This window comes from Chiloscyllium plagiosum, chromosome 47 (assembly GCF_004010195.1).
Source record: "Chiloscyllium plagiosum isolate BGI_BamShark_2017 chromosome 47, ASM401019v2, whole genome shotgun sequence".
Classification (NCBI taxonomy): domain Eukaryota; kingdom Metazoa; phylum Chordata; class Chondrichthyes; order Orectolobiformes; family Hemiscylliidae; genus Chiloscyllium; species Chiloscyllium plagiosum.
In genome coordinates, this window is record NC_057756.1 from 10,417,011 (window position 1) to 10,428,960 (window position 11,950).

The 11,950-nt window shown below is 47.6% G+C and overlaps 1 protein-coding gene across 1 annotated transcript; it reads left to right on the top strand.

Annotated features, from left to right (window-relative positions):
* The first annotated feature begins 2,874 nt into the window (after positions 1-2,874).
* On the top strand, positions 2,875-10,239 carry LOC122544268 (urokinase plasminogen activator surface receptor-like). Its single transcript, XM_043683344.1, has 5 exons — positions 2,875-2,958; positions 6,082-6,204; positions 6,558-6,695; positions 8,181-8,324; positions 9,471-10,239. Exons 1-5 carry the CDS (start codon positions 2,910-2,912, stop codon positions 9,725-9,727), a joined length of 711 nt encoding a protein of 236 aa, XP_043539279.1. The 5' UTR covers positions 2,875-2,909; the 3' UTR covers positions 9,728-10,239.
* Positions 10,240-11,950: the final 1,711 nt, after the last annotated feature.

The window sequence follows — 11,950 nt, forward strand, 5'->3', positions numbered from 1 at the left end:
AGCTTATCTCTTCACGCTTCAGGCTCACTGCCTTTATTCCTGATGAAGGGCTTTTGCCCGAAACGTCGATTTCAAAGCTCCTCGGATGCTGCCTGACCTGCTGTGCTCTTCCAGCACCACTCATCCAGAATCTGGTTTCCAGCATCTGCTGTCATTGTTTTTACCCGGTTTGTGCAGTAACCAACGAGCTGCTTTGGATGAAATTTGGAAATCCCCATCCACCTTTTTCATTTCTTGGATCCCGGTGTCGCAAGAAAGTTTCTCCGGAGAGAATGAGGAAATTGGAAGTTGTTATTTGTTCGTCTTAATTTTTGCTTATTGCTATCTGTTGTCAAAAACTCCCTCTCATTGCCATTGCATGCCTGAATATTAATCATCACCCTTTTACCCCCAGAGGAAGGTTTGGAATGTTCCAGAAACAGCCTGCACATCTCCACAGGAGGAAAATACTTCTCTTGAGGGAGGGTTTGATGATCGGGGTGGGGAGATAGATTGAAGGTAAGGGACAGGAGGTTTAGAGGGAATGTGAGGAAAGGTATTTTCCCTCAGAGGCTGATGGATATCTGGACCTCGCTGTGTCTATTGTGAGAAAGGCAGAAGCCCTCTTTGAAGAAATATTTTGATGTGCACTTGCCCAGGCTATGGACCAAGTGCTGGACAATGGGATACAAATAGTTTGGTGCTTGTATTTGACCAGCATTGAAGCGATGGGCTGAAGGGTCTTTCAATGTGCAGGAGAGCTCTGTGACTGTCTGAATCCAACCATCCCAGAGGCAAGGCTCTCTGTCGAACCAAGTGTTGGACCACAAAGCAATGGCAACAATTTTGCATTTACATGACGCTCTTCCACGTTGCTCAACCGCCCGGGACAATTGACAAGAGGGGCTTTTGAACAAAGTATGACGCTAAGCCACTGGGGGATTTGAGGGACAGGTGACCAAAGTGTTGGTCAGAACCAACCTTTTAAACAAAGGCCTTTAAGGAGAAGTTGAGGAAGGAGCATGGGGGCCCAGGCAGCTGAAGGCATGGTCAGCAAAAGTTGGAGTGAATGAGGGTGGGAGTGAACAAGGCCAAGAAGATCAAGAACAGTCGATCCCAAAAGAGATCAATCAGGTCCCAGGGTGGTCCTCAGCGAAGAACTTTGGGAGGAAAAGTGAGGGAGGGGGAGTTGGGTCATTTGAGCAACGAAGAGTGAAGATCAGAAAAGGGCAGGAGTCAGAATTCTTGCATTGTTTAAGCTAACGTGAGGACTGATGGAGGAGGAAGGTGGAGAGATGGAGTGAAGGGAGCAGGGTTGAGGCTGAGAGGACCTGAGATGGGACACGAGACATGGCAGAGAAACTGGACACCGACTCAGAGCTGGAGTTAGGGTAGAGGGGCAGGTTTCCAAATGGGATTGGGGATGGGAGGTGGATGGGGAGGGAAGGTGGGATACAGCAGTGGACTGGACAGCCTCAGGTGGGGAACCCAGATGAGTCAAGCACTCCATCAGGATCCATGTTACATTCCCCAGCCCTTCCATTGCTGCATCTCAATTCCCGTCTCAGGCGACTGACTGTGCAGAGTTTACACATTCTCCCCATACCTGCGTGGGTTTCCTCCGGGTGCTCCAGTTTCCTCCTACACTCCAAAAATGTGCAGGTTAGGTGAATTGGCCATGCTAGAGTGCCCATAGTGTTAGGTGAAGGAGTCAATGTAGGGGAATGGATCTGGGTGGGTTGCGCTTCGGCAGGTCAGTGGGGACTTGTTGAGCCGAAGGGCCTGTTTCCACGCTGTAAGTAATCTAATCTCAGAGCGTGGACCGAGCGATGAATAAAGAGAGGACGCTATCTGGTACACCCTGTAGGAACTGGGGAACATCTGTCAATTTATCTTTCTTTTAGAGAGTGAGGGACAAAGAATGTAGAGAGAGACAGAGTGTGTGAGAGAGAGAGAGAGAGCAATGACATCCTTGGCCATAATCAATCACTGGGGGCTAAAGCAATTGCGCGAATACTTTCATGTGTCTCTTTCCCCAATAAAGTTCTTCCATCCTCCATCAGCTGGAATCTCTCAAGTGCATCAGCCAAACATAGGTGACATGGTGACTCAGTGGTTAGCACTGCGGCCTCACAGCGCCAGGGATCCGGGTTCGGTTCCAGCCTCGGGCGACTGTCGGGGTACAGTTTGCGTGTGTCTGTGTGAGTTTCCTCCGGGTGCTCCGGTTTCCTCCCATTGTCCAAAGATGTGCAGGTTAGGTTGGATTGGCCATGCTAAATTCTCCCATAGTGCCGAGGGATGTGCAGGTTAGGGGGGATTGGCCATGGGAAATTGTCCCATAGCGTCCAGGGATGTGCAGGTTAGATGAATTGGCCATGGGAAATGCATTGGGTACTGGGTGGACCTCTTTGGAGGGTTGGTGCAAACTTGATGGGCCAAATGGCCAGCTTCTACGCAGTCAGGGTTCTGTTTCAGACTTAATAGTGAAATGCTCCCTAACCCTCCCTAACCACTATACAGAAAGACACCTTACTATTTAGCTTGTTCAGTTTGATGGAAATAAATGGATGAAGAGTTGATAAGTGCTGAAGAGAGGCCCCCTATAAAGGAGGTAGGTTTTTAGGGCCATCCCCATTCCCCAGTCAGTGAACCATGGCTTTTTCAGGATGAAGGCCAGCTCCATCTTCCATAGCCCCAGTTTCCACTGGTACCTGGGGTTTTACACTGGAACTGAGCCAGGCTATCACCTCAACAGCTGGAGCCTGAGGGTTCGAAGGGCGGGACCTTCACTCGCTATTTGGCTCTTGTTCTGTTAGGGATTTTTTTATTTCACCTTCCTTTTACGTCATCCAGCCTATAAAAGTAATAACGTTTCTCTATTCCCAATATATTCAGCAGCTCCTGACGTCCAGAGGGAGACAGACAGCAAGATGAAGATGCTACTGGCAGCAGTGATACTCACTGTCTTGATCACACAAGGTAAACTTTCTGTGCATATAATGTCTGTTCTTAATATCTGTCTAATCTCTCACTGCACACTTATCCTTCAGAAATATCCATTTCATGACAGTAGACTGATGGAACAGGACATCGATTTCTCACAGATGGTCTGATCCAGTGTTTGAGCCAGAAAAAGATCGTTTTCGGTATTTTCAATTGCAAAGCTCACATTTTGAAACGTGCACGGTTATCATGTGTTGTTACAGAGTGATATCCTCACTTTGGGGATTGAGTGTCAGTGTGTGTTATTACAGTGTGATATCCCCCCCATTGGGGATTGAGTGTCAGTGTGTGTTATTACAGTGTGATATCCCCCACATTGGGGACTGAGTGTCAGTGTGTGTTATTACAGAGTGTCATCCCCCCCATTGGGGATTGAGTGTCAGTGTGTGTTATTACAGAGTGTCATACCCCCATTGGGGATTGAGTGTCAGTGTGTGTTATTACAGAGTGATAACCCCCCATTGGTGATAGAGTGTCAGTGTGTGTAATTACAGAGTGATAGCCCCCTCATTGGGGATTGAGTGTCAGTGTGTGTTATTACAGAGTGTCATCCCCCCCATTGGGAATTGAGTGTCAGTGTGTGTTATTACAGAGTGATAACCCCCCATTGGGGATTGAGTGTCAGTGTGTGTTATTACAGAGTGATAACCCCCCATTGGTGATAGAGTGTCAGTGTGTGTAATTACAGAGTGATATCCCCCCCATTGGGGATTGAGTGTCAGTGTGTGTTATTACAGAGTGATATCCCCCACATTGGGGATTGAGTGTCAGTGTGTGTTATTCGAGGGTGACATCACCCCCATTGGGGATTGAGTGTCAGTGTGCGTTATTACAGAATTATATTCCCGCATTGGGGATAGAGTGTCAGTGTGTGTAATTACAGAGTGATATCCCCCTCATTGGGGATTGAGTGTCAGTGTGTGTAATTACAGAGTGATATCCCCCTCATTGGGGATTGAGTGTCAGTGTGTGTTATTCGAGGGTGACATCACCCCCATTGGGGATTGAGTGTCAGTGTGCGTTATTACAGAATGATATTCCCGCATTGGGGATAGAGTGTCAGTGTGTGTTATTACAGAGTGATATCCCCCCATTGGGGATTGGGTGTCAGTGTGTGTTATTGCAGAGTGATATCCCTACGTTGGGGATTGAGTGTCAGTGTGTGTTATTACAGAGTGATAGCCCCCAATTGGGGACTGAGTGTCAGTGTGTGTTATTACAGAGTGATATCCCCCCCATTGGGGACTGAGTGTCAGTGTGTGTTATTACAGGGTGATATCCCCCACATTGGGGATTGAATGTCAGTGTGTGTTATTACAGGGTGACTCCGCCCCCATTGGGGATTGGGTGTCAGTGTGTGTTATTACAGAGTGATATCCCCCCCATTGGGGATTGAGTGTGAGTGTGTGTTATTGCAGAGGGATATCCCCTCCCATTGGGGAGTGAGTGTCAGTGTGTGTTATTACAGAGTGATATCCCCCCCAATGGGGATTGAGTGTCAGTGTGTGTTATTACAGAGTGATATCCCCCCCAATGGGGATTGAGTGTCAGTGTGCGTTATTACAGAGTGATATCCCCCTCATTGGGGACTGAGTGTCAGTGTGCGTTATTACAGAATGATATTCCCCCATTGGGGATAGAGTGTCAGTGTGTGTTATTACAGAGTGATATCCCCCTCATTGGGGATTGAGTGTCAGTGTGTGTTATTACAGGGTGATATGCCCCCCATTGGGGTTTGAGTGTCAGTGTGTGTTATTGCAGAGTGATATCCCCCCATTGGGGATTGGGTGTCAGTGTGTGTTATTACAGAGTGATATCCCCCTCATTGGGGACTGAGTGTCAGTGTGTGTTATTACAGAGTGATATCCCCCCCATTGGGGACTGAGTGTCAGTGTGTGTTCTTACAGAGTGATATCCCCCTCATTGGGGACTGAGTGTCATTGTGTGTTATTACAGAGTGATATCCCCCTCATTGGGGTTGAGTGTCAGTGTGTGTTATTACAGGGTGACACTGCCCCCACTGGGGATTGAGTGTCAGTGTGTGTTATTACAGAGTGAGATCCCCCCCATTGGGGATTGAGTGTTAGTGTGTGTTATTACAGAGTGATAACCCCCCATTGGGGGGGATTGAGTGTCAGTGTGTGTTATTACAGGGTGATATCCCCCCCATTGGGAATTGAGTGTCAGTCTGTGTTATTACAGAGTGATATCCCCCCCATTGGGAATTGAGTGTCAGTGTGTGTTATTACAGAATGATATCCCCCCCATTGGGGATTGAGTGTCAGTGTGTGTTATTACAGAGTGATATCCCCCCCATTGGGGATTGAGAGTCAGTGTGTGTTATTACAGAGTGATATCCCCCCCATTGGGGATTGAGTGTCAGTGTGTGTTATTACAGAGTGATATCCCCCCCCATTGGGGATTGAGTGTCAGTGTGTGTTATTACAGAGTGATATCACCCCCATTGGGGATTGAGTGTCAGTGTCTGTTATTACAGAGTGATCTCCCCCCATTGGGGATTGAGTGTCAGTCTGCGTTATTACAAAGTGATATCACTCCCCCCCTGACGAGTTTTTAATATTGATATGTTTAATTAAACTGTGATAAACCCTTTGGCGTTGAGTATTCACATATATTATTCCTGTCTGTGTGCTGTGCAACTTGGGAATGCTGTGATGAGTAACTCACTGCTGACTTCTCTCAGTAACAGCAGTGTGTACCAGCTACAAGATGCACTGCAGAAACTCACCGAAGATCCTCAGGCAGCATCTTCCAAACCCCCGGCCAATTCCGTCTAGAAGGTCAAGGGGCAGCAGAGCAAGGGGAACACCACCCCCTGCAAGTTCCCCTCTGAGTCCCTCGCCATCCTGACTTGAAAATGTATGGCCGTTCCTTCAGTGTAGCTTGCTCAGAATCCTGGAGCTCCCTCCAATGGCATTGTGGGTCTTCCGACAACCTGGGGATTGCAGTGGTTCAAGAAGGCAGCTCACCCCCACCATCTCACGGAGGGCAACTAGGGACGGGCAATAAATACTGGCCAGCCAGAGACACCAACTTTCCAAATCTGTGTTAAAATTTACATTTTATTGGTTACTGCAGGTTTCTCACTGACATGCCACAGCTGTAACAGTCTGAGAGGCAACTGTGCGTTAAACACGACCATAGACTGTAACAGGACAGTCCATTCCACTTGCCGGTCAATTAGTGTCAACACGGTAATTGGTAAGTATTGTGTAATCTTGAAAGTTTTCTTCTTGAGGTTGATTCAGCAGCAGCAAGCCTATTAATGGAGAAAAATATCTCAACCTGCTTTATATGCTGTAGTTTCATTCACTATCCTCACTAATAATGGATGAAAAGTGCTAAATCCAAGTTTGTTGATGACACAAAACTTTGTGGGAAGGTAAACGATGAGGCCAGCACAAAAACTCTGCTGCGACAGGTTGAAACATGATTTTATAAACTTCTGTAAGGTCACTCCCTCAGTCTCCGATGTTCCAGGGTGATGCAGAGAGTTGTACTGATTGGCTCTGAGTGGCTTTGTGGCTGTAACGTGATGCGATTTCCTTTGTTAGGTCCCTCAGACAGCAATTACCTGATAAGTGGCTGTGGGGGTTGTTTTGGTCTCGTCACCTTCAACAGCGGACTGGTCTCTCATTATGTGCACACGACCTGCTGCAGTTCCAACCTCTGCAATGACGATGTTGAACCAGGTAAGATACTGATACGACACAAGATATCAGAAAGAGGGCTAGGGTGGAGAGGCACCACAATGCGTCCCTTTCACCTTTAGCCATTGGGATGAATGCAGAAGGCAGATCCTCAAACGTACTGAAGGAACTGACATTTACACTTATAATCAGGTCATAAACTCAAGGACATTCCACACCTCACACTGTGAAATTGTGGAAGTGTTGTACAACAACAGACAGCTAGTCTTAGTCCCTTCCCAAGAATAGTGATACAGTCATGACCTTCTCGAGTTTTGTTCTGATGTGATGTCAAGGAACAAAACCTGGGTCGTGGTATCTGGACGTACCTGATAGAGTGGGCAGGACCATCATCTTTCACATCAATCCGCTTCCTCTGTGTTGGTTCACTCCCTCCCACCAGTCCCCACCAACCTTGTCCAGAACCCCGCCTGGTTATTTTACCACTTCTGAAGCTGCCTGGTTCAGTCGTGTCCTTCAGGGAAGGAAATCTGCTGTCCTTACCTGGCCTGGCCTCTAGACAATGGGATCGACTCTTAACCAACCACTGGTCAATTCAAAATGTGTGATAAATGCTGACTCAGGCAGTGACAGCTACCTCTGAAGAAAGAGTTCAAACAAAAATTGAGCATGTTACTTTTGCTTCTTTAACCAATAATGTTAAGTCTGAACCATTTGGTTCCTGACCCTTCCACTAATTGGTCCAGTTTCTCCCTATCCACACTCTCCTGACCCTGTATTATTCTGAACACCTCAACATATAAATATGATAAATCAGGAGCAGAGGCTGGTCATTCAGCCCATTGAAACTGCCCGCCATTCAGTCAGAGCACAATCCTTCTTGTCTTTGCATTAAAATTCCTCCTTTCCAACTACCCCTGAAAAACCCCCAATTCCCTCTGCCTAATCTACTTCTGTCTTAAAAATACTCAAAATTTCTGAGGCAAAAGGTTCCAATTTGTTGCACAATTCCCAATCATGTCATAGTATCACAGAATCATAGAAATGTACAGCACAGAAACAGACCATTTGGTCCAATTCATCCATTCCGACCAGATATCTTAAACCTAATCTAGTCCCATTTGCCAGCACTTGGCCCATATCCCTCTAAACCCTTCCTATTCATATACCCATCCAGATGCCTTTTAAATGTTGTTATTGTACCAGCCTCCACCACATCCTCTGGCAGCTCATTCCATACACGTACCACCCTCTGTGTGAAAAAGTTGTCCCTTAGGTCCCTTTTATATCTTTCCCCTCTCACCCTTAACCTATGCCCTTCTAGTTCTGGACTCCCCCACCCCAGGGAAAAGACTGTCTATTTATCCTAACTCTTGACCTTCTCTTCCCAAGGGAGAACCATCCCAACTTTCCCAATGCATTCCACATGAGTATTAGTGGGCGTGGTTCTGAGATCTTACCAACGCTTTGAAAGGTTCTGAGAAGCAGATTGGGAGTGGCTCATGCTGCTCTCTGTTTGTGTTTCAGACATAGAGAACAGCACGCTGAATGGGTTGGAATGCTACTCATGTTATGCTGTTACGGAGATCGGGTGTAATAGCACCAGGGCCAAAGTGAAATGCAGAGGACAACAGGATCGCTGCATCCACACGTCAGGTCACAGCAGAGGACGTAAGTATTTATTTAGCATTTCACTTGTCGGCAGAAACAACGTAACGTGGTGAATTTTACGGTATAGAAAGAGGATAGCAGAGCACTTCCTCAGAACAGAGATGCAGGCTGGTTTGGCTAGTGGGCAAAAAATCCAGCATGTGTTGTAAAATCAGGAGTTGTTTACATAGGACAGGGGAAAATAAAGAATAAATAAGGGTCACTTAAATAGAGAATGGCTAAGGATTTCCTAATTGCAAAGGGTTCCATGTGTTTGACTGCACATTTCCCCAAGGATTAGTGACCAGGTAAGGCATGTAATCAGGAAGGGTCATGGGATGCTATCTTTATTTATGAGAGGAATTGACCCAAATAGTGTGAAGGTTATGTTTCCTTTATGTGGGGTGATACTGTGAATAGTTTTGGTCTCCTTACTTAAGGAGGGATGGAACTGGATTGGAGCTGGTTCAGAGGAGGGGAACTGGATTGATACTTGGAGTGAGGGACTTTTCTAGGAAAGGGTGGGGTGACACGGTGGCTCAGTGGTTAGCACCACTGCCTCATGATGCCAGGGACCCGGTTTCGATTCCAGCCTTGGGCGACTGTCCATGTGGAGTTTCTCTGGGTGCTCAGGTTTCCTCCCACTGTCCAAAGATGTGCAGGTTCGGGTGGATTGGCCATGGGAAATTGTCCCATCGTGCCCAGGGATGTGCAGGTTAGGGTGGATTGGCCATGGGAAATTGTCCCATAGAGTCGAGGGATGTGCACGTTGGGGTGAATTGGCCATGCTAAATAGTTCCATAATGACCAGGAATGTGCAGATTAGGGAGGATTGGCCATGCTAAGTAGCCCCATAGTGCCAAGGGATGTGTCGGCTCGGTGCATTAATCAGCGATAAATGTTTAGTAATAGGGTAGGGGAATAGTTCTGGGTGGGTTGATTTTTGGAGGGTCGGTGTGGACTTGTTGGGCTGAATGCTCCCATTTGACAGTGTAGGGATTCTAGGAGACTGGGCTAGTTTCCCCTGGAGGTTCGGGCTGAATGGCCTCCTCCTGTTCCTGCGCAGTGTTTTGGCGATGAAGAAGGTGATGGGAGGGGCTTCGAAGTGAGACTCTCTCTCTCTATCTGAACGCATCAGACTGATGGCCCACCCTTTGTTCCAAACAGTGGACCCCAGGACGTTCGTGATGAAAGGCTGTGCTTCCGACTTCCTCTGTCGAAATCCCGGGGCTCTCGGACTATTCTCCTATGAGGCGACAGCGGCTTTCTACTGCTGCAAGGATGGCCTGTGCAACTTGGAGTCGCGGAACTTCACCCAGACCACCACTCCGGGCCCCAGCACCACGTCCACCGCAAGCCCAACCCAACTGAGCAGCCCCCTCGTCATGGCTGTCCTCCTGGTCTTCCTCAGACAGGTGCTCTGAAGCACAGTGTCTCAGTCTTCACCCTCTCGTCGATTGGCTGCAGGAGCCCCTGGGTGGAACGAGGGGCATCTTCAGAGGAAGAGTCATTCCCAACATGCTCTGTGTGGTCAAACCTTCTCATCTACAGATTTACAAACCCCCCTCAATCTCCTGCTGGGAGACCTTCCTCAGCTCATTCCCTCCCATCCCTGGTTGTACAGTAGCTATTCTCGTATGGTATTTGCTCAGTGGTGGTTGTATTCCTGTAATGTTTGATCCCAGCATGAGCAAGAGGCCATTCAGCCAATTATATCTGTGACAGGTGTCTTCTAGATCAATACCACCTTAATCCTACTGCCCCATTCTCTCCTCATAGCTCTATTGATCCCCAAACTAATCCCACAGCCCGACTCTCTCCCCATAGACCTGTATCAACCCCCAAACTAATTCCACTGCCCCACTCTCCCCATAGCCCTTTATCAATCCCCAAACTAATTCCACTGCCTCGCTTTCTCCCCATAGCCCTGTATCAACCCCCAAACTACTTACCCATGTCCCTGTATCAGTCCCCAAACTAATCTCACAGCCCCGCACTTACCCATGTCCCTGTATCAGTCCCCAAACTAATCTCACAGCCCCGCACTTACCCATGTCCCTGTATCAGTCCCCAAACTAATCTCACAGCCCCGCACTTACCCATGTCCCTGTATCAGTCCCCAAACTAATCCCACTGCCCCACTCTCTCCCCATAGCTCTGTATCAACCCCCAAACTAATCTCACTGCCCCACTCTCTCCCCATTGCCCTGTATCAGTCCCCAAACTAATCTCACTGCCCCGCTCTCTCCCGAAAGCCCTGTATCAATCCCCAAACTAATCACACTGCCCCGCTCTCTCCCGAAAGCCCTGTATCAATCCCCAAACTAATCCCACTGCCTCGCACTTACCCATGTCCCTGTATCAGTCCCCAAACTAATCCCACTGCCCCGCACATACCCATGTCCCTGTATCAGTCCCCAAACTAATCTCACAGCCCCGCACTTACCCATGTCCCTGTATCAGTCCCCAAACTAATCCCACTGCCCCGCACTTACCCATGTCCCTGTATCAGTCCCCAAACTAATCCTATTGTCTCAGTCTCTGACTCCCCATGATCTTGGATCAACCACAAATCCATGTTAATGCCACACTACATTTTAGAACACAGGGCTGGAGGAAGTCACATTTCACAAATCAATCTCTCTGATGTACCCAACAGCAAATGAGGAACTGCGATTGCTGGAACATTAGCTTTACTGTTTAATTAAGCCAACTTTCTGGGTAATTCTTTCCCATAGCTGATAAGAATGTGGAATTGAGCAGAATTATTCGCAACTCTGCATCTCTGCAATCAGGCACTCTTTCTCTATCTCCTCTGTCTCACTGATCCAATTCACCATGTTTAAGTATTGGTCACACATCTGGGCAAGTGATATCGAAAATCTATGTTTCAACATGTAATTAGGGGGAAGTGTTTCTTCGCTTTTTTTACTGAATGAGGTGTTGGTGGGGCACATAATGACCTTGGCCAGGCTGATATGACTCTTGAACGTGATTGGGGAGCACCGTGAGTGTGTAACGGATGGGTGTATTCTCATGGGTGGCCTTTCCCATCTTCGTGATATCCCCCAGCTCCAGAGCCAAGTAATTGTCCTGACCTGCTGTTCCTAAAAACTCCATCTCTGGAAGCAATCCACAACTTATCAAAAGGGAACAGCGGCTTCAGACAGTTTGATCGTAGCTGAGGTGCCCCTTCAATGAAGAATAGGAGCAGGTTGGTTCTGATTCCTGGAGTCAAAGGGGTAACATAAGGGCAGCTGAATTCAGGGGATACCTGTGGGATTAAAGTTTGCGAGCGAGAGAGAGAGATAACAGTTTGATCGCACTGTGACATCCCGCTGAGTGCTCTGTAAAGAGTCACACTCTAAAGGAGAATAGGCTTCGGTGGTGGAAATGGAAATGTTTACAAATGCCTGATGATCTGTAATAAATTATGACAATAAATTTGTAAGATCTTAAACAAATGAGTCTTTCTGCTGATCTTGTGTGACGGCTCCTAACCTGTTTCCCAGTAACAAGTAAATACTTCCACCAGAGCAGACCTGGGGACCATCAAAAAAAGGTTGTGATAAACCCATCCGACTGGGAGTTCTTGGGGGTGTCTGCAGAGAGTAGGGAGCACGTGGACCTCATGATAACAGGGCGGA